The 23279-nt window shown below is 35.9% G+C and overlaps 1 protein-coding gene across 1 annotated transcript; it reads right to left on the bottom strand.

Moving 5' to 3' along the window:
- Window positions 1–2235: 2235 nt before the first annotated feature.
- IL17C (interleukin 17C) lies at window positions 2236–5818 on the bottom strand. The gene is made up of 3 exons (XM_053694963.1): window positions 5684–5818; window positions 4795–5135; window positions 2236–4086 (listed from the first exon to the last, which is right to left on the bottom strand). The coding sequence occupies exons 1-3, from the start codon at window positions 5705–5707 to the stop codon at window positions 3849–3851; spliced, it is 603 nt and encodes a 200-aa protein (XP_053550938.1). The 5' UTR covers window positions 5708–5818; the 3' UTR covers window positions 2236–3848.
- Window positions 5819–23279: the final 17461 nt, after the last annotated feature.

Below are 23279 nucleotides of genomic sequence, written 5' to 3'. Positions count from 1 at the left end.
CCCCTGAGACAGTTACACATTATTTAAAATAAAGGAGTTTTCATGGCTATTCCCTGAAGTTTGGCATAAGGTAAAGCCTGACCTGTGACTTAGGAATCAAACCTCTAAATCCTGGCCCACAGAATAGTGTTCAGACTGTGATCCATTTGGGAATCCTGGCTACTGAGGGATTCCTTGTGGGTTGCCAGCCTATCTGAGGTTGCTGCTGCCTCTATACACCTGATCCCTCAGGTGTGTCTAATGGTTCTGGCATTGTGGTTATTTATACTCCTTGCTTCAGTCTCTAGCCCGGTGCCTTGTCTGCTGACCTGATTTCCCCATTGTTAAACCTTGGATAGTTTGGAATTATGCTTTTTTAAATGTTCTTTGTAATGGCACTGTCCACTGCTTCAGTGTATTATCAGTCTCCCATTAATGTTTGCTGTGTAGCAGAGATACCTGTGTGTCGTATTACAGAGATATCTACGTGCTGTGTTCCAGTTTACTGTTACCAACAGATATCTTCCTACAATGTTCCAGATACATAAGTCTGTCAAGTTCTAGAGTTACATGTCTACTGGGGTCTGAGATACTTGCCTCTGCCAGCCCCAATAGCTTCTGTATCTGTCAGCTTCTACAGTTCCCATCTGTACTTGTTTCTGTGATCCTTGCCAATGCTACTTGTCACCAGTTATGTTATTAATAAAGGTTTCTCCTGAAACATGTCCAAGACTGAACTATTTCCAATCCCTCCCTCTAATTCTACTCCAGTTTCTAATTTTTCTTTCTTTGTTGGCGGCACCACAATCTCCCCATCTCCCCAAGTCTGCTTGACTCAAATCTTATCTTCAATCCCCACATCCAATTGCTCTCTTCATCCTGCCACAATAAGCTATGCAATATCTACAAAATGTGTCTGTTTCTGAGAGCTGAAACTACTAAACAGCTAATCCACTCACTGGTAATTTCCAGACTTGACTACTGTAATAACCTACTAACTGGCCTCCCTCTCTCCTGCCTCTCCCCCCTTCAATCCATCCTAAATGCTTTTGCCAGGCTAATCCACCTCTCCCAACACTCTGTATCTGTTGTACCTCTCTGTGAGTCCCTTCACTGGCTCCCCATTCACAGCAGAATTAAACTCAAAATTCTGACCCTAACCTACAAAGCCCTCACCAATGCTGCTCCACCCTACCCTACAAATATACTCCAGTCCATCCCCTAAAATCCAACAATGACCTGCTCCTTGCCTCCTCTACTAACACCTCCTCCCATGCTAACCTACAGGATTTCTTTCATGCGGCACCAACCCTCTGGAACACACTTCCTAAAAACTGTCAGACTTTCCCCTAACCTGTCCTCTTTTAAACGCTCCCTAAATACCTTTTTGTTCCGGGAAGCTTATCACCCAACTCACTAACAAATGAATATCACTTAACCAACAGTTGCCCTCATCTAACTCCTCAATAACATCATTCTCACCTTTGCAGTCCACACCTCCTGTTTCCCATCCTCCTACCCATCTATATTGTAATTTTCCACGGGAATAGGGCCCTCAATTTCCCCTGTATTTGACTGAAAAATGTTTTTTATGTTGTATTGTTTCACTGTCGTAGTTATATCTTCGTACCCATGGACAGCGCTGCAGAATCTGTTGGCGCTTTATAAATAAAGAATAATAATAATAATAAACCTTCTCTGTATGGCTTGTTCCTTTTACTAATTGTACTATGCCTAAGAAGGGTGATAGCTCTAAAAGGTCTGTATTTCCAGCCTCTGCTATTGGCCAGAGTGTACATCATTAAACATCTCTGCATCTGAGCCCCTTACACTAAACAAAGCTCAACCAGGGGTCTTCATAATCAGTTATGAACTATAATTTCAAATCCATCTTTCAAAAAAAGCTTTTATATCTGTAGTGATCTAATGTTAGAGGAAGTTTATGAATTACTCATTTTTTTCACCTTGATGCTTTTAATGTTTCCTTGTTGTACACATTTCAAGAGTATTTAAAATGTATAAATATTTGATTCCTTCCTTTAAATTCATTTCCTATTTACAACTAGTTTACTGCTTGAATATGACTTTTAATAGGAATACATGGTCTGTCCATTCATCATCTCTGCTTATTTAAAAACAGCATGTAATTTACAAAGTCATTTTCAGCCAACCTCATATTGTAGTTACCATATTATCATCTAACCTGTTTTTCTATATGTTAAATTAGTGTGTGAAAAAAAGAAAAGAAAAATAAACTTAAAGATAAACAAATTATTTTTATTTTTGTTTGTTCTTTTTTTTTATAAAACAACAAATGAAGCAAGCTGAACACATATATCATAATATAAATTAAAAGGATTTGCAAATGTAAAATTAAATATAGATATGAATTTCATATACACAAGGTGCAAAGATGGTCTTTATATGATGTTAGCTTGTCTACAGGACAGCAGTTAGATTTCTCTATCACCATACAATATCAACATTCTTTAGCAATAATAAAAACAGATATTTAAATAGTTCCAAAAGAGAAATAGTAAAATCATAATCCATGATTAACAATTAAAAATTCACACAATAATAAATAAATAATAATAATAATATTAATAGCAACTGTAGTTTTAACTCTGAAATAAATTAACATTAAAACACTTAATAAATAAATATATAATTATACAAAAAAAATATCACAAATAAATATGCTAATAATTATAGCAACAAAAAAACAAATCATTGTTAAAAGTCAAGCATATAATTTAACAGAAACCTTCAGAATAAATATTATTTTACAATAAAATATCTATATTATAGCACTAACTCTTGAGTTATACTTGGCTTAACAAAGCAGTCAAAAAGGTTAAACATTTTGCTGTTGATGTTGTGCAATGCAGTAACAAGGGGTTCAAGGAGTTTGGGAACATCATCCAATTGGTACCAATGGTTGTCAGGGACTTATTTATGTTCCTTGAATTAGTATATTGTTTATAAAGGGACATACAAATTGAAAATTAAAGTACCCTGGTAAACTCATGAGAAGCAATGCACTACTGGGAGCTAATTGGTGATAGGTGGCTGCACCCATATACTTTTTGTCATTGGCTCAGCTGTGTTCAGCTAGGCGCCAGCAGGGATAAAACACATATTTATATGCAAGTGTAGTGCAATGATCATATGCTCTAACATATTTAAGCATTTCCTTTTTGCACTTTTATTTCCCTTTAAGGGCTTACAGATTACACTGACAACAACTACAGAATCTTCATAACTTTTTAAAATTGGAATCCTGTAGAGTCAATGAAATTATTTGAACAAGAACACATCTAATCACTGCTGAAATACTCTCAGAGCATTATAGTACTGCATAAGATTCTTTTCAAAGCTCATAACAATTGAGTTATATGTAGTAGTCATCAACACAGATTTTAAAAATCAAAATAATGTTCCAATAGTGGTGTCTAACCATCTAGAGTAGGCTTTATGTACAATACAAAACCCATTAGGAACAACCAACGTTGCATATAACAAATATTCTTCAAGGATCTTCCTTCTAGTACTAGCTTGTGTTATACTCTAAAACATTATATATTTTTTTAGAGGATATACAATGCTATGGTACTGCAAGAAGATTTTTACCATCTTCTTTTTCAAAATATGTAATCTGAACCTATCAAAATATGGTGTGCGGTTGTTTCTCTACATAAAGAGAAGATTCAATAATAATATACAGCAATCTGAAAAATACAACACTAATAACAAGAAATGTTTTAAAACAAACAAACAAGGCTTTGTGTGACATGGTCATAACAAAGGTTAGGTTTGTGTTAATATAAAGATCAGTACTCCATAGGAGTTACAAGTCTCTTATTGACTTAATATTTAGGTAAAGCACAGGTACATCCCACAGGGACTTTCTCATATTCCAACTCATAAGTAAAGGTTTTGTGGTTGGTTGGACAGGGCTTTCTCCGCAGCACCATCATGGTTTGGTAGATCTCCACAGAGTTAACAGAATTGATTTCCTTGCCGGATCGGCTGTCAAGGCATCCATTACATAGACATGTAGCATATGCTAGCTTTTGAGGGTACCTGTTCTCATCATAGTTGATTCTGTGGGATTAAAAATAAAACACACACGGGTTAGTGATTAACGCAACTGTAAGTAAACATTTTCTACACATTTAGAGATTTCTATTAATAAAGCTATAGCTTTCTGTCAGTTTTTGAAAGTGGCCTTTTGAAATTAAAGGGGCATTACATTTCAATTTAATCCTCACATAAAATGCTGTATTAAGTACAGTAAAAAAACTATTGCAATGCACAATATTTATATTGCTTACATTTCCTCTAATTAACCTCTACAAACTGTTTCATAAAGAGACAGTAGTGCATAATGCATGCTTCGCAGTGATTGTGTACATCAGTGTTGAAGTTCATTTAGATGGGCAGCAAAGGAGACCATGTAAATATACTCAATATGGTTTTCACTGAGTATATTCCCAAATTGTTCTGTATTTGCAAAATCTGCATCTCTCTCTGACAAAATTACTATTTAAATGCTTTTTTAATATAATGTATTATATATAGCTGTTTTGCTATGCAGTGCTGATATATAAGCACAAAATGTAACTTTAATTTCCATTTAATAAGATAATTACATGGTAGCAATGTCATCCACAACTGGAGATCAATACAAATTAATTCTGCTTTTTACTGACACACCTAGTTGTCAGTTTCCTTGAATTTGTATACATTCTCTCTGAGACTGCCAAGTAGGCACGGCCAATGCAGCTCTTTATTCCCTGCCCCATTCCTTACCGGTATGACCATGGTGAAATAGATCTCTCATGGAGAGGTGCGGTGCCACTGGCCTCTGATGTTCTCAGATTTGGGCAGCCTTTTTCTGGTTCTCTCCTGCGTCGTCTCCTCCTCTCCTGAATGTCTTCCAGCTGAGGTACCAGGTATACTGCAGGGTTTTGTTCCCAGTGCATATTCTTTCCAATAAAGGGCTGCAGAACACTTTCTCCTATTTGCTCTAAATCTTCTTTAGAGATGCAGACTTGTTGATGATGGTTACGGTGATGTTTAGGATGTACAACTGATGGTTTTGCAGTGATGCCAGCAATTAAAGACAGAATGGCTATTAAACAAAGGCCCAACTAGAATAAAAAAAAATATCAATTAATAACACTTCTTTATTAACTCGTTACTGCTCTAAGTTCCAGTAACCTTTTTAATTCACTATATGTGTAGCTTTGGAATAGGCAATACATTTTTATCATGCCTCTAAAAACTGAGTGACAAAGTTTATCCACATTCTGAATAAAGTTATGTCAATTAAGTATAATCATATTTTAGAAATACCTTCTTAATAGCCATTTTTAACCATATAAAACCCCCTATGTTGAAAACAAAATACATTACAATATATCCTATTAAATTCCCCATTTAAAACCAACTGAAAACATGTGAAACTTATTTTCTGAATTTAAAAATATAGTGATAATGTTTTATCAAAATAACCATAGATTATATATTACCTTAATATTGCTCTTTTTAACAGTGTCAAAATGTTAACCATAATAATGAACTTGAATACAAATATTGTAGTTGGCAAAAAAAAAAATCCCATAGAAAAACAATTATTGTACAAAATACAAAATAAGCTACAAAGTTAAGAGATAATCAAATTGTACATTAGCCTTACCATGCTAGAAAAGATATTGTTCATGACAGCAAAACTCAGATCTTGTTTTTTTGATGTTGATCTGTTCAAGGCTGTTTAAATGTATTGATACTAAATCACTGCAGCTCTCGGTTTCATTTTATACTATTACCTTGTTCCTGCCTTTGGAAAATCCAGGTGAGACAATGCAGCGTAACCTCTTTACGTAATAGGTAGTTTAAATTTACACACTGAGCACTTCCTTGTAAAAGGACAGGTGACCTGCAGGATAAGCAGAGAATTTCAGCATTCTTTCAAGAAAGAGTTCCATTTGGCACAATACCCTAAAACCTAAATTAATTTTCAAGGTAAAAATATCAAAACCAGTATAGCAGGCTTTTGTATTGTTTTACACTACCTAGTTTATATATTTTTTTTCATTTTTTAATAAATCACCTTCACAATCAAGTTGTGACTTGTTTTTTTGTTTTTTAACTTATGGCAACTTTCCAAATATATTATGCCTGATGTAAAAGGGAAGTGTCTAATGATATATTGTTTGTAATCTATTAGATGCAAGAGAAACCTTTCAGGTATGGTATGTAAAACAAAAAAAACACACCACAAAACAAACATGCAATTCGCTCACACGTGCCATAATAAATAATCTAAGCTATAAAAATGTAAGAATATGGAGAACTAATGTTTAGAACTTTGTATAAATGTATATTGGTATAGGTTCCAAGTATTACTACTCCTATTATTGTAATATTAGTATATTGTTAATAAAACTATTTTTTATTCATTTTTTTTAGTAAACAGCATACAGGTAGACAAATAACAATCATGCAAAATTGCTAGAACTAATCAAACGATTAAGGGCTATATTACAAGTGGTGCTCAGACATTTGCTTGAGGGTTTTCGCGATCATTTGCGCGTAAGTTTACACTAGAATTATTAACGCAAGCTCAGAGCTGCGGTTAACTGTTTCACGAAACTAAAAGGCTACATAAAATGCATAGAAAATACATTACAGTACACTTACACTCATAATAACACTATCAAATAACAATTAATACAAAAATTGCATTAAAAAAAAGTTCTAAGTGCTCAAAGATCTCAGGTGTTAGAAAAAAAAATAAGGCAGGAAAAGGACATAGAGATACATACATATCCATCTCTAAAGATTTATGTATATATGTGTGTCTATAAATGTTTGCATATGTAGTTATGTAGTTATGTTTTTATATGTGTATATATATATATATATATATATATATATATATACAGGTGGCCCTCGTTTTACAACGGTTCAATTTACACCGTTTCAGTATAATAACCTTTTTTTCCAGTCATGTGACTGCTATTGAAAAGCATTGAGAAGCAGTGCATTTATTAAAATAGCCAGTAGGTGGATCTGTCTGCTTGTGTTGCAGCAAAGCCAAGAAAGCTGAAATTAATCAGTTTACCAGATCTGAGCTATCGAGCAGATTTCAATGGAAAAAGATCTTCCTGTCTATAAATCAGTCCAGATTGGAATGCAAAGAAAGAACTGTTTGCAGAAAAATGCAAGTGAAGTCTGTGTTGTGTGATTATTTTATTATGTTTATAATGCTGTTTAGCAAATGTTTTTGTTCATTTAACTTAGTTTAATGATATATTCTGTGTTGTGTGATTATTTTATTAGGTTTATAATGCTGTTTAGCATTTAAAGTCTTCATTTCAAAGCTTTAAAAATAATGTATTAGGTGTTACTTATGACAATTTTGAGAGGGGCCTGGAACCTATCTCCCTCACTTCCCATTGACTTACATTATAAACTGGGTTTCAATTTACAACGGTTTCAATTTACAACGGTTTCAATTTACAACCATTCCTTCTGGAACCTAACCTCAGCGTAAACTGAGGGTTACCTGTATATATATATATATATATATATATATATTTTTTTTTTTTTTTTTTTTTTTTACAGACATATTATAGACATATAAACACATAAATACATATGTACACATATATAGACATATATAATATAAGTGTCCTTTGCAGTTAGGTAGATGAAAACATGTAAAAGCATATTTATGCAATATTCATATTTTCATATGCTGTTTGTGCATATTAGAGTATGCAATCGGGCTTGCACATATTAGAATATGCGATCAGGTATGCGCATATGAGAACATGCAATCGTGTTTGCGCGTGAGTCGGGTGTTCTTCTATGGAGGAATAAGTTATTTTTTGCATGACAGTCTAATTGCGCTAGAACTAAGCTGTTTGCGCTTGGCGGGTTCACGCAAGAGCAATAACTTTTTACTCTCAACTGATAATACCAGTGCAACCAGATGCATGCAAAAAGTTAACTTCTAGTGTAATTAGCGCTCTATAGCGGAAGCGCAAAATACCTCTCCACTTGTAATCTGGCCCTATGTAACTATCTTCTTAAAAAAAGAAAATATCATAATCTCTTAATATGATAATGTCACGTGTATTTTTCTACTTCTAAAAGTTTACAATTATATTGGAGCTAAAAACAGCAACAATATAAGTTAAATTATAAGAAAACTAGCAAAAGGTTGTAAACTAATAGTTAATAATACAATATAGAGTATAATTATTATTATTATTATCATTTATTTGTATAGCGCCTCAAAATTCCATAGCGCTGGGTACAAAGATAGGGGTATACAATTACAAGGATTTGTGAAAAATACAAAACATAACAAACTAAACAAATTTAGTACAGGAGGAAGAGGGCCCTGCTCTGGAGAGCTTATAGTTTACAGGTTGAGGGTGCAGAGACATAAGGTTTGGGGTAGCTTGTTACAAAGGTTGTAGTTGTAGTAGTGAGTCAGGTAGTTCAATAATTATTTTGGTTAGGATGAGGGATGGAGGAGAGATGGTAAGCCTGTCTGAATAGGTGGGTTTTCAAAGAGCGTCTGAAGCTATACAAGGTTGGAGACAGTCTTATGGAGTGGGGTAGAGAGTTCCAGAGGACAGGAGCAGCATGTGAGAAGTCTTGGAGCTGGGAGTGGAATGTAGAGATAACAGGAGTAGAGAGACGTAGGTCAAATAGAGTAGGTCTTTTATAAAGAATATCTGGATATTGTATGAGTTTCTCACGTTCAAAGGTAACAAAAAGGTAAAAAAAAAAAAACATAATTTATGCTTACCTGATAAATGAATTTATTACTCTTCTCTACCACTAGGTGGAGGCAAATATTCCCAAACCTCAAGAGCCCTATAGAACCCCTTCCACCTCACACATACCTCAGTCTAACATATAGCCAAGCAAAATAAGGTAAGAAAAAGGAATTAAAAGGAGCAAAAAAGATGTGCTAAAGAAAAAATGAACCCCAAAAGCCATAAGGGTGGGGTCTTGTGGACTCTTACCACCATGAAAGAAATTATTTTATCAGGTAAAGCATAAATTATGTTTATACAGGTGGTTTGAGTTCATGATCCATTACTGCTGGGAACTAATACCCAAACTTTGGAGTCCACGAGTAATAACATAAACGGAGGGATTTAAAAACATCTTTTTCCACTGAGAAATTAAATCCACAACTCCAATAAAAAATGTTTTTTTTTTTAATGCGTTTAAAATAAATCAAAGGCAGCTTTAGAAGAAGCAAAAACATAAAAATGGTAGAATTCTGTAAAAGTAAGTAGTAAAGAAGACCAGGTAGCTGCCTTGCATTGCAAATCTGGTCGACGCCTTATTCTTGAAGGCCCAAGAAGTGGCAACTGACCTAGTAGAATGAGTAGTAATATGCTGCGGTGGAGGCTCACCTGCCTCTAAGTAAACCTTGTGAATCAAGTTTCAACCAAGAGACCAAAGAAACAGCAGACACTTTAAAACTTTTTCTAGAACCAGAACAGTAAATGAACAAACTAAAGTTTCTCTAAAGACCTTAATAGCATTAAAGTAATATTTCAATGCCCTAAAAGCGTCCAAAGTATGCAAAGAGCTCTCTGACGCATCCTTGGGATTTGGACACAAAGAAGGAACAACAATCTCTCTACCAATGTCTGAAGAAACAACCTTAGGCAAAAAGTCAAAAGAAGTCCATAACACTGCCTTATTCTGATGAAAATTCAGATAAGGAGGATCACAAGAAAGACCAGATAATTCAAAAACTCTTTTAGCAGAAGAGATCGGCAAAAGAAATAACACTTTTCAAAAAATTAGTTTAATATTCACCTTATGCATAGGTTCAAAAGGAGGAGCCTGCACAACCCTAAACACCAAGTTAAGATTCCATGGAGGAGAAATTGGCTTGATTAAAGGTTTAATATGGACCAAAGCCTGAACAAAACCATGAATATCAGGAAGATTAGCAATCTTCCTATGGAGCAAAACTGAAAGAGCAGAAATCTGTCCCTTAATAGAATTGGCAAATAGGCCCTTATTCAAACCATCCTGTAAGAACTGAAAAATTCCTAGGAATTCTGAAAAAATGCCAGGGAAAATTATTATCCACACACCAAGAAATAAATGCCTTTGAGACCTTATAATAGATTTTCCTACTTACAGGCTTAATAGTCTGAATTAAGGTTTCAATCACATAATCAGAGAAACCCCTATGTCTAAGGACTAAATGTTCAATTTCGATGCCATCAAGTTCTTGAGATTCTGATGGAAAAACAGACCTTGAGACAGAAGGTCTGACCACAGAGGCCAAGGAGGACAGCTGGACAAGTTGAACCAGATCTACATTCCAAATCCTGCAAGGCCAAGCTCTAGGCTTACCTTGGAAATCACTCTAAGTAGAAGTAACAGAGGAGGAAACAGATAAGCAAGGTGATATTACCAAGGAACTACTAGAGCATCCACTAACTCTGCTTGAGGATCCCTAGACCTCGAAAAGTACCTGGGAAGTTTGTTGTTTAAATGAGAGGCCATCAGATCTATCTCTGGGAAACCCACAATCTGATTGAACACAACTTGGTGAGAGACCACTTCCCTGGATGTAGAGGTTGACGATTGAGAAAGTCTGCTACCCAGTTGTTCACCCCTCGAAAATGTATTGCAGAAACTAGACAATAATTAATTCTGCCCATGAGAGAATTTGAGACACCTCCCTCATGGCTAGGGAACTGTGAGCATACCAAACTCCCTGTGCTCTCAAGGACCTCAAACAGCTCCCCAACTTGAAAGACTTGCATCTGTAGTGATCACAGTCCAGGTAGGATGAACAAAATAAGTCCTCTGAATAATAAACAGATGATCCAGCCACGAGTCAGAGACTGACTTGTATTGGGATCCAAAAATACCTTTTGAGACAGCGGAGTATAGTCTCTGCGCCATTATTGAAACATACAAAGCTGAAGAGGTCTCATGTGAAAACGAGTAAATGGAATTGCATCTGAATCTGCAATCATCAGACAAAGGACTTCCACACAAACTTAGAAAAAGACTCATGGAGACTGAATCTATTTGAAAACCCAAAGAAGTTACCTTTTTTTTTTTAGAGGAATCAAATAACTTTTTGGAAAATTGATCCTCCAACCATGTTGTTAAAGAGTTGGTTGCTGTGAGATTCTGCTAAAGGAAAAGATGAAGCTTGAACCAAGATGTAGTCCATGTATGAAAACACTGCAATACCCTAAGTTCTGATTACAGACAAAAGGGCACCCAGAACCTTTGTGAAAATTCTTGGAGCTGTAGCCAGACCAAATGGTAAAGCAACAAGAGAATGTGTGTCCAGAAAGGCAAACCTCAGAAACTGGAAATGTTCTCAGTGAAATGGAACATGAAGGTAGGCATCCTTTAAATATATTGTGGACATGAACTGTCCTTGCTAAACAAAAGTAGAATAGTCTGATTAGTTTACATTTTGAAAGATGGAATCCTTACAAACTTGTTCAGAGCTTTCAGATCCTAAACTGAGATGCAAGTACCTTACTTATTTGGAACAATGAAGAGTTTAAATAAAATCTCATCCCCTGTTCCTGCAAAGGAACTGGAACAATCACTCCCATAGTTTCCAGACCTGAGACAGACTGGAAAAAAGCTTTAACTTTTACAGGATTCCTTGGAATATAGGACAGAAAAAAAAACTTCCTCTGGGAGGCCTTGTTCTGAATCCTATTTGATATCCCTCAGACACTATATTCAGAACCCAGGAATCTGTAACAGACTGAAACCAAGCTTCCTGAAACAGGCTTAACCTGCCACCTACCAGAACTTCTGAATCGGGGGGCCACACCTTCATGAAGTTTTGTTAGTAGTTAGTGTAAGATTTCTTACACTGCTTTGACTTGTTCCAGTTAGCACTACAGGGGGTAGTTATCAAGCCGTCAACCTCAAATACGCTGCGTATTCCGCAGCGTATTTGTGGCGAGGCTGATACGCCTTAGTTATCAAAGGCTCGAGACCGGCAAAAGTAGAATTTTGTGACGTCAGCTTCGATCCGCCGGACTCAGTCCGACACAGATCGATTCTTACGTCACTCCAGATGTTCCGCACACAAGTGCGGCACATTCTCACTACTTTTGCTAGCTATCAAAAAACTAGCAGGTACGCTCGGCACTTTTACGGCCCAGCGTACCTGGTTTTCAAAGCGCCAGCCTGGAGGCGGCGGATCCCATAGGAATCAATGGGAGTCTGACCATAGCGAAAGTACAAGTTCGCTGCTGACAGACATCCCATTGATTTCTATGGGAGCTGTCTACACCTAACACCCTAACATGTACCCCGAGTCTAAACACCACTAATCTGACCCCCCCTACACCGCCGCAACTAAATAAAGTTATTACCCCCTAAACCGCCGCTCCCGGAGCCCACCGCAAGCTACTCTATACATATTAACCCCTAAACCGCCGCTCCCTGAGCCCACGGCAACTATAATAAATGTATTAACCCCTAAACCGCCGCTCCCTGAACCCGCCGCAACCTATATTAAATGTATTAACCCCTATCCTGCCCCCCCTACACCGTCGCCACCTATAATAAATTTATTAACCCCTAATCTGCCCCCCCTACACCGTCGCCACCTATAATAAATGTATTAACCCCTATCCTGCCCCCCACTACGCCGCCGCCACTGTAATAAAATTATTAACCCCTAAACCTAACCCTAACCCTAACGCCCCCCTAACTTAAATACTAATTAAATAAATCTAAATAAATTAACTCTTATTAACTAAATGAATCCTATTTAAAACTAAATACTTACTTATAAAATAAACCCTAATATAGCTACAATATAAATAATAATTATATTCTAGCTATGTTAGGATTTATTTTTATTTTACAGGTACCTTTCAATTTATTTTAACCATGTACAATAACTATTAAATAGTTATTAACTATTTAATAGCTTACCTAGCTAAAATAAAGAGAAATGTACCTGTGAAATAAATCCTAACCTAAGTTACAATTACACCTAACACTACACTATACTTTAATAAATTATTCCTATTTAAAAATAAATACTTACCTGTAAAATAAACCCTAAGATAGCTACAATGTAATTAATAATTATATTATAGCTATCTTAGGATTTATATTTATTTTACAGGTTACTTTGTATTTATTTTAGCTAGTTAGAATAGTTATTAAATAGTTATTAACTATTTAATAACTACCTAGCTAAAAGAAATACAAAATTACCTGTAAAATAAATCCTAACTTAAGTTACAATTAAACCTAATACTACACTATCATTAAATTAACTAAATAAACTACCTACAAAGAACTACAATGAAATACAATTACATAAACTAACTAAAGTACAAAAAATAAAAAAAGCTAAGTTACAAAAAATAAAAAATTAAGTTACAAACATGTTAAAAATATTACAACAATTTTAAGCTACTTACACCTAATCTAAGCCCCCTAATAAAATAACAAACCCCCCCAAAATAAAAAAAATCCCTACCCTATTCTAAATTACATAAATTTCAAAGCTCTTTTACCTTACCAGCCCTTAAAAGGGCCATTTGTGGGGGCATGCCCCAAAAAGTTCAGCTCTTTTGCCTGTAAAATAAAAATACAACCCCCCCCCAACATTAAAACCCACCACCCACATACCCCTAATCTAACCCAAACCCCCCTTACAAAAACCTAACACTAATCCCCTGAAGATCATCCTACCTTGAGTCGTCTTCACTCAGCCGAGCCACCGATGGAACTGAAGAGGACATCCGGAGCGGAAGAAGTTAATCCTCCAAGCGGCGCTGAAGAAATCTTCCATCCGATGAAGTCATCATCCAGGCGGCGCTGAAGAAGTCTTCGATCCGGCCGATGTCATCTTCAAAGAGGCGCTGAAGAGGTCTTCTATCCGGGCGAAGTCATCTTCCAAGCCGGGTCTTGAATCTTCCTTCCGCCGACGCGGAACCACCTTCTTCACCGACGGACTACGACGAATGACGGCTCCTTTAAGGGACGTCATCCAAGATGGCGTCCCCTCAATTCCGATTGGCTGATAGGATTCTATCAGCCAATCGGAATTAAGGTAGGAAAATCTGATTGGCTGATGGAATCAGCCAATCAGATTGAGCTCGCATTCTATTGGCTGTTCCGATCAGCCAATAGAATGCGAGCTCAATCTGATTGGCTGATTGGATCAGCCAATCAGATTGAACTTGAATCTGATTGGCTGATTCCATCAGCCAATCAGATTTTCCTACCTTAATTCCGATTGGCTGATAGAATCCTATCAGCCAATCGGAATTGAGGGGACGCCATCTTGGATGACGTCCCTTAAAGGAGCCGTCATTCGTCGTAGTCCGTCGGTGAAGAAGGTGGTTCCGCGTCGGCGGAAGGAAGATTCAAGACCCGGCTTGGAAGATGACTTCGCCCGGATAGAAGACCTCTTCAGCGCCTCTTTGAAGATGACATCGGCCGGATCGAAGACTTCTTCAGCGCCGACTGGATGATGACTTCATCGGATGGAAGATTTCTTCAGCGCCGCTTGGAGGATTAACTTCTTCCACTCCGGATGTCCTCTTCAGTTCCATCGGTGGCTCGGCTGAGTGAAGACGACTCAAGGTAGGATGATCTTCAGGGGATTAGTGTTAGGTTTTTGTAAGGGGGGTTTGGGTTAGATTAGGGGTATGTGGGTGGTGGGTTTTAATGTTGGGGGGGGGTTGTATTTTTATTTTACAGGCAAAAGAGCTGAACTTTTTGGGGCATGCCCCCACAAATGGCCCTTTTAAGGGCTGGTAAGGTAAAAGAGCTTTGAAATTTATGTAATTTAGAATAGGGTAGGGATTTTTTTTTATTTTGGGGGGGTTTGTTATTTTATTAGGGGGCTTAGATTAGGTGTAAGTAGCTTAAAATTGTTGTAATATTTTTAACATGTTTGTAACTTAATTTTTTATTTTTTGTAACTTAGCTTTTTTTATTTTTTGTACTTTAGTTAGTTTATGTAATTGTATTTCATTGTAGTTCTTTGTAGGTAGTTTATTTAGTTAATTTAATGATAGTGTAGTATTAGGTTTAATTGTAACTTAAGTTAGGATTTATTTTACAGGTAATTTTGTATTTCTTTTAGCTAGGTAGTTATTAAATAGTTAATAACTATTTAATAACTATTCTAACTAGCTAAAATAAATACAAAGTAACCTGTAAAATAAATATAAATCCTAAGATAGCTATAATATAATTATTAATTACATTGTAGCTATCTTAAGGTTTATTTTACAGGTAAGTATTTATTTTTAAATAGGAATAATTTATTAAAGTACAGTGTAGTGTTAGGTGTAATTGTAACTTAGGTTAGGATTTATTTCACAGGTACATTTCTCTTTATTTTAGCTAGGTAAGCTATTAAATAGTTAATAACTATTTAATAGTTATTGTACATGGTTAAAATAAATTGAAAGGTACCTGTAAAATAAAAATAAATCCTAAGATAGCTAGAATATAATTATTATTTATATTGTAGCTATATTAGGGTTTATTTTAAAGGTAAGTATTTAGTTTTAAATAGGATTCATTTAGTTAATAAGAGTTAATTTATTTAGATTTATTTAATTAATATTTAAGTTAGGGGGGCGTTATGGTTAGGGTTAGACTTAGGTTTAGGGGTTAATCATTTTATTACAGTGGCGGCGGCGTAGTGGGGGGCAGGATAGGGGTTAATAAATTTATTATAGGTTGCGGCGGGTTCATGGAGCGGCGGTTTAGGGGTTAAACTATTTATTTAGTTGCGGAGAGGTGCGGGATCAGCAGGATAGGGGTTAATAATTTTATAATAGAGGGCGACGGTATAGGGGGGGCAGGATAGGGGTTACTAGGTATAATGTAGGTGGCAGCGGTGTCCGGGAGCGGCGGTTTAGGGGTTAATACATTTATAAGAGTTGCGGCAGGGTCTAGGAGCGGCGGTTTAGGGGTTAATACATTTATAAGAGTTGCGGCAGGGTCTAGGAGCGGCGGTTTAGGGGTTAATACATTTATAAGAGTTGCGGCGGGGTCTAGGAGCGGCGGTTTAGGGGTTAGTAACTTTATTTAGTTGCGGGGGGCTCCGGTATAGGGGGCAGAACAGTGCAGTTTAGTGTGAGTGCTTAGTGACAGGCTAGCAATAAAGCTGGGAAAAAGCCGAAGGGCAGCGAGATCGGATGAGTGATAACTGTCACAGTCCGCTGCTCATCGCCCCGCGGCTTTTTGACAGCTTTATTTGATAACTTAGGCGAACGTATTCAAGGTCCGCAGCGGCGAAGGTAGGCGAGCTTAGGCGGACGTATTGGGCCGGCGAAGCCAGAAAAGTAGACGGCTTGATAACTAGCCCCCTACGTCTCCAGACTAAGCCAGGGGTCCTTTGCTTCGGAGAAGAGGAGCCAACCTTTTGTTTCTTATTCTCATGAAAGTAATGAAAATGGTTAGAAGCTTTAGATTTCCCTCTGGACTTTTTGTCCTGAGGAAGAAAAACCCTTTACTTCCAGAAACAATGAATATTATAGAATCAAAATCAGAACCAAACAACTTCGTTCCTTGAAAAGAAAGAGACATTAATCTGAATTTTGACACCATATCAGCAGAACAGGTTTCAAGCCATAAGGCTCTCCGAACAAGGACTGACAAATACATGCTTTTGAGATGAATCTTTATAATATCAAATACAACATCACAAATAAAAGAGATCAGCACTAGCAGAGTCATCAGAACACTGTTCTAAAAGACTAGACAACCAGAAAGTTGAAGCAGGAGTCAAATCAGCAATATAAATAGCTGGCCTGAGCTAATATCCTGCTTGTAAAAAGGCTCTTCTATGAAAATACTCTAATATTATATCTAAATGGTCTTTAAAAGAAGTGCTGTCTTCCAAAGGAATAGTAGTACATTTATTTAGAGTGAAAATGTCCCCCATCCACCTTGGGAACAGCTTCCTATAAATCCAAATTATTTTTCAAACCTTGCAGGAGTAAATTAATGACCTGGCTTAGACCATTCGCTAGAAATCATGTCAGAGACAGCTTCAGGAATAGAGAAAACATCAGGGAGATTAACAATAATTACAAGGTTTGTCATCAGAAACTTTAGGATCTTTAACCCCTGGCCTAAAGTAATTTAGACCTCTTTTAAAAGGGAACCAATATGTTCAACTTTAAACAAAAAAGAGGAAATATCAGGTTCAGCATCAGTTGAAGATTCCTCATCACCAGAGGAAGCTTCATCATCCGAAGACATAACAGTATCCCTGGTTTCAGGGCACATAAACCTGTAGAAGGTAAAATCTGAATTGACCTTTTACTCTTTTACTCTTTTACTCTTATTTGAATTATAAATTCATGATTTAGACAGAGCATGCAAATTTAAGAGACTTTTTAATTTAATTATATTATCAAATGTATTTAATTATTTTGATTTTTTTTTTAATATATCCTAGTTAGGCTCGGGAGCAGCAATATGCCACTGGGATTGGTGGCTACACCCAATATGCCTCTTGTCATTGGTTTCAGCTCTCTCCAAGTATTTAATTGGTGCTCAGAAGCAACAAATATTTAACCTGTTTGCATGGGTTAAATACAAAGTTATATGCAGGCAATAGTGCAATAAGATGCTGTAACACATAAGAGCTTTTTTTTTTGCACTTTCATGTACCTTTAATGACTTCATTGCTGTAGCTGAGATGGATGATGATATTTTTTTTTCTGAATAAATACTATGATCTTCCCACCGTAATCATGAACACTTTATATAGACTACATAATAATAAGGAACTAAATTTGCAATTGCAATAAACATTGTATGTCAGAACAACACCAGTACATATTATAAGTACAGTATACATATTGAACTAACACATTTTCTTCACTCAGCTGAGTATTAATTAACACTGATGAAATATGACTGAGTTATTAAAAGGCTCTATAGCAAGTGTTTGTCATACAGAAGGGACTTCCAGCTTAATTGTTGGGTAAATCTTTGAGGTTACTATCATATCACCTCTTTCCCTTCTCCCTTCTAAGCTATACATATTTAGGTCATTGAGCCTCTCCTGGTACTAGCAATGATCATGTTTTATAACCTATGTATATATAGTATTAGAATTTCAGCTGTTAGTACTATAAGGCTTGCAACTCTTTTTCCCAATTATTTTCACAAGGTGGATCAGACCTCATTTTTTTAAACTATATCTCTAATTTGTTTGGTTAATATACTGTATATTGTATAGATAGATAATGGGAAAACCATTGGTTCATTATTATTTTTTTTTTTTGCTCCCCTTTTCTACTCTTCTCCTTTTCCGATATAATAATAATACACTATAGAAATAGGGAAACTATGCAACATAACACATTACTGATATATATAAATTGTCTTCACTCAAATATAAACTTATGCACAAATAAATAGTGAAAATGCCAAAACAATTGTGTAAAATAAAGTAAAAGGGTATAGTCCTTTAATCCCGCAGGTTGAGATTTCCTCCAGATTATTTTGGCTGCTGGGTTAATCCTGGAAATAGACCTCAGGGGAAAAGGGAACATAGGGAAGTCCATTGTAACAAGCAAACCATTATTTTTATGAGTGGTCAGGTACTCACACAGAGCTATAGCTCAGCTCTTAGTGTTTAGGCAGGTAGGTACCAGGCCCCTCACCACTCCCCCTTGGTGTATGTCTTCCAATTATGCTGAGAAATAACACAGAAAACAAACAATAGTGAAGAATGTTTTTGCAAAGGGGAATATAGTCTAATTGATCAATAAACAATTTGGGTTTCACGTCCCTTTAATGTTTATCAAGACTGAGAAAGACGACATTGCCTGCATTTAAATGCTTCTTTTACATATGGTCATAGCTTTTTTTTTTTAATTATTTTCCAAAACCTTCACATAATATCAATGGATGATGGAATATTCTTGATATCTAGTTTTTATTACTGAGGTTTAAGCTTTTATTGAGAGACTTGATTTGATTAGCAGAAACAAATCTTCCCCTCAATGACCTTCCTTCATTTGAATACAATTAAAGGGACAGTATACTGTAAAATTGTTTTTCCATTAATGTATTTCCAATGGCTTGTTATACCAGCTGCAGAGTATAAAATGTATGAGAAATTGCATTTTCAGGCTTATTTGTGTATATGAAATAGCTGGGTTTGTACTTTGAAACCACAACCTATTAAAATGGCTTGAACTTTCAGATAAAATCACATCTCATTTTTTTATCATGGGTTTATATCTCAATGTAAACCAAAGCTCAATACTTAGAGAGAACAATGGAAATTAACATTTCATTAATTATCTCTTCTACACCCCACTGGGAGTGTAATTTATTTTGCTGGCTGTGTTTATATTGTTTGTCAATAGCCTATACTTAAAGGGACATGAAACCCAATGTTTTTCTTTCATGATTCAGATAAAGAAAACAATTTTAAACAACTTTCTAATTTATTTCAATTATCTAATTTGTTTCATTCTCTTGGTATCATTTGTTGAAGGAGCAGCAATGCACTAATGGTTTCTAACTGAACACATTGGTGAGCCAATCACAATCGATATATATATATATATATATATATATATATACAGTATATATGCAGCCACCAATCAACAGCTAGAACCTAGGTTCTCTGCTTCTGAGCTTGTCTAGATAAACAAGAGAAGGAAGCAAATTAAATGATAGAACTAAATTGGAAAGTTGTTTAAATTGCATTGTCTCACTGAAACACAATTCTCGCACCTCATTCCCAGAGATCAAGTTTCTATGGGAAGAATCCCTACATACCTCATAAAATAAACTGAAACAGTGTAACCAATTATCTTGAAGCAACACCTATATCCGCATGGATCAGTCTCCTTCCTCCCCTCCCTCCTTTTTTTTTTTCTTCCCCTCTCTCTCTTCTTATAGCTCCTTCTCCTTATATTCGGTATTAAGGTTTATATTTTAGACCGCAAAAGTAACCTCTAGCATTAGCTTGTGGTTCACGTATGTGCTCCCGAAGAAATGGTATCATAGATGTACCAGTTTACCTTACAGAACCGGCCTTCAGTACAGACGTAAGAACATTAACTCGGACCTACATAATTCCAAATGGTGAAGGAGAGCCCATACTGATGGAACTTCCTGTTATAGAATGTTTGTGCTCAGTGCGAACATGGTTATTGTTACTACTTACTATAGGATATTTACTACATTAAGTTTGTTTGAAAATCCCATAAAGATAGGAAAGTAACCTAAGCATACATACTCGTACTAACCTGTATCTGTAATATGATTGATAACACAAAGCCCCTGTAATTGCCTGTTGTATGTATTCTTTCCTAAATAAATAAAAAAAAAAAAAAAAAAATGTATTCTCTATTTGAATCATGAAAGATTTTTTGGGGGTTTCATGTCCCTTAAGTAAAAATCACCTAAACTTTCAGTATAGGTGATTATACCACAGGGTAAATCAGCTATTTCAAATGCTGAAATAAGGGTTAAGGAGCTATATGTTACAATTTAATACATTACAGCAGGTAAAATAGATTATTGGGAACAAATAAAGGGAAGATTTTTTGGGGGGTAAACTGTTCCTTTTAAATTAATTTATAAATAGGGACTTATTTTCTCTGCCTTATTGTACCGGTTCAGATCAAAAGTTCATGTCTATTAATTCTCTGATCATGTCAAAGCAATTAACTAAAATTCATCCTTAAAACATATTAGTCAAAAACATTTTTCCATATGAAATTCCTCTTTGCATATTCTAGACCAGATTTTCTTCATTGTAAGAAACTGCCTTTGGGGAGTATTTCTTAAGAGATTGTGAGAATGGTTGTATTGCAACATCAGATAGGATAACATGTTTTGTAACCAAAACTGTTCATTCTCATATCCTATCGAAATGTTGCTCACTCAGGGCAGGGCTTAAACCTGCATGACTGAAATAGATTTCCCAGCCTTAGATGCTTTTCAGAAAGGCCTTGATATTCAAAGATTCTCCAGCTTCAAGAGAATTTGTAGTTCAGACTTCACAAGGGCTGAACTCACTAAATTTTCAAAAGTGAGATCTCTTGTTTATGTATGTGAAGCATAGACAAGCCCAGTGCAATATATATATCATTGCTTGATATGAGAGTTTTATTGCACTTACACTTTGTGCATTGTATTTAATATTACTATACATTTCAGATTGGGTTTTTTCAGTAATATTGCATTTTAGCTGTGCACTTTATTTTTATTTTAAAACATTGAAATTTTGATCTAGCAGTGATTTTACACATTCTAAATATTCTTTGAAAGTTTCTGTGTTACTTTAATACCATAGGATCATACTCTGTATAAAATTACATTGCACTTTGTATTTTCTCCATTGTAAACTGACAGTTTTAGAAACTGGGAGGGACAGGGCAGTTCCCTGGGCTGAACAGGGGAGTTCCAGGGTATGTCTGAAGCTCTCTCACAAGTCTTGTGAAATTTTCTAAGCATTTTAAACAAGCTGTTCTAACTGATTTGTCTTGCCAGCTGTATGCAGGTGAAGTTTGCTCAAAATTCACAATACACTTATTTTAACGAACAGAAAGGTAATATATACTAAAATATAGCCAAAAGCAAGTTCATTTGTAGTGAAAACATTTCAGTTTAATTTGGAATTATGGCAAACAGACGCCTAGATTTAGAGTTCTGCGTTAGCCGTCAAAACCAGCGTTAGGGGCTCCTAACGCTGGTTTTGGCCGCCTGCTGTTATTTAGAGTCAGTCAGGAAAGGGTCTAAAGCTCACTTTGCAGCCGCGACTTTTCCATACCGCAGATCCCCCTACGCCATTTGCGTATCCTATCTTTTCAATGGGATCTTCCTAACGCCGGTATTTAGAGAGTTGGCTGAAGTGAGCGTTAGAAATCTAACGACAAAACTCCAGCCGCAGAGAAAAGCCAGGAGTTAAGAGCTTTCTGGGCTAACGCCGGTTCATAAAGCTCTTAACTACTGTGCTCTAAAGTACACTAACACCCATAAACTACCTATGTACCCCTAAACCGAGGCCCCCCCACATCGCCACCCCTAATCTGCCGACCACACACCGCCGCAACCTAAATTATCCCTATGTACCCCTAATCTGCTGCCCCTAACACTGCCGACCCCTATATTATATTTATTAGCCCCTAATCTGCCGCCCCCAACGTCGCCGCCACCTACCTACAATTATTAACCCCTAATCTGCCGACCGGACCTCACCGCTACTAAAATAAAGTTATTAACCCTTAATCCGCCTCACTCCCGCCTCAATAACCCTATAATAAATAGTATTAACCCCTAATCTGCCCTCCCTAACATCACCGACACCTAACTTTAAGTATTAACCTCTAATCTGCCGACCAGACCTCACCGCTACTCTAAGTTAAATATAATTTTTATCTAACGAAATAAAATAACTCTTATAAAATAAATTATTCCTATTTAAATCTAAATACTTACCTGTAAAATAAACCCTAATATAGCTACAATATAAATAATAATTATATTGTAGCTATTTTAGGATTAATATTTATTTTACAGGTAACTTTGTATTTATTTTAACCAGGTACAATAGCTATTAAATAGTTAATAACTATTTAATAGCTACCTAGTTAAAATAATTACAAAATTACCTGTAAAATAAATCCTAACCTAAGTTACAATTAAACCTAACACTACACTATCCTTAAATTAATTAAATAAAATACCTACAATTATCTACAATTAAACCTAACACTACACTATCAATAAATTAATTACATACAAATACCTACAAATAAATACAATTAAATAATCTAACTAAAGTACAAAAAATAAAAAAAAGAACTAAGTTACAAAAAATAAAAAAATAATTTACAAACATTATAAAATGTCCGCACCATGTCCGGCCCCACCCATGTCACCCCCAGGTCCCGCCCATCCGCACCCGTCGGCCACGCCCACTCCACCACACGCGACGTCAGGAGGAAGACACTGACAGTTAGAAGGCCAGGTGTGTTTGTCCTCGTGCGCAGTCTCTACTGCGCATGACAGCTTCGGACAAAAACACTTGGCCTTTTATTATATAAGATGTGTATATATATATATATATATATATATATACACACAAAAGTATGAGCCTAATTTGTTAAAGTTACACAGAAATTGTGAAGGCATTATCAGAATTTGAAAAATCACAATCCTAAATACACTTTTGTATACAAAATAAAATACAAAATAGAGAGTGCAAAGTTTAAATGTAATTAAAT

Source organism: Bombina bombina, chromosome 1, assembly GCF_027579735.1.
Source record: "Bombina bombina isolate aBomBom1 chromosome 1, aBomBom1.pri, whole genome shotgun sequence".
Lineage (NCBI taxonomy): Eukaryota > Metazoa > Chordata > Amphibia > Anura > Bombinatoridae > Bombina > Bombina bombina.
This window is presented reverse-complemented; position numbering and strand designations above follow the sequence as displayed.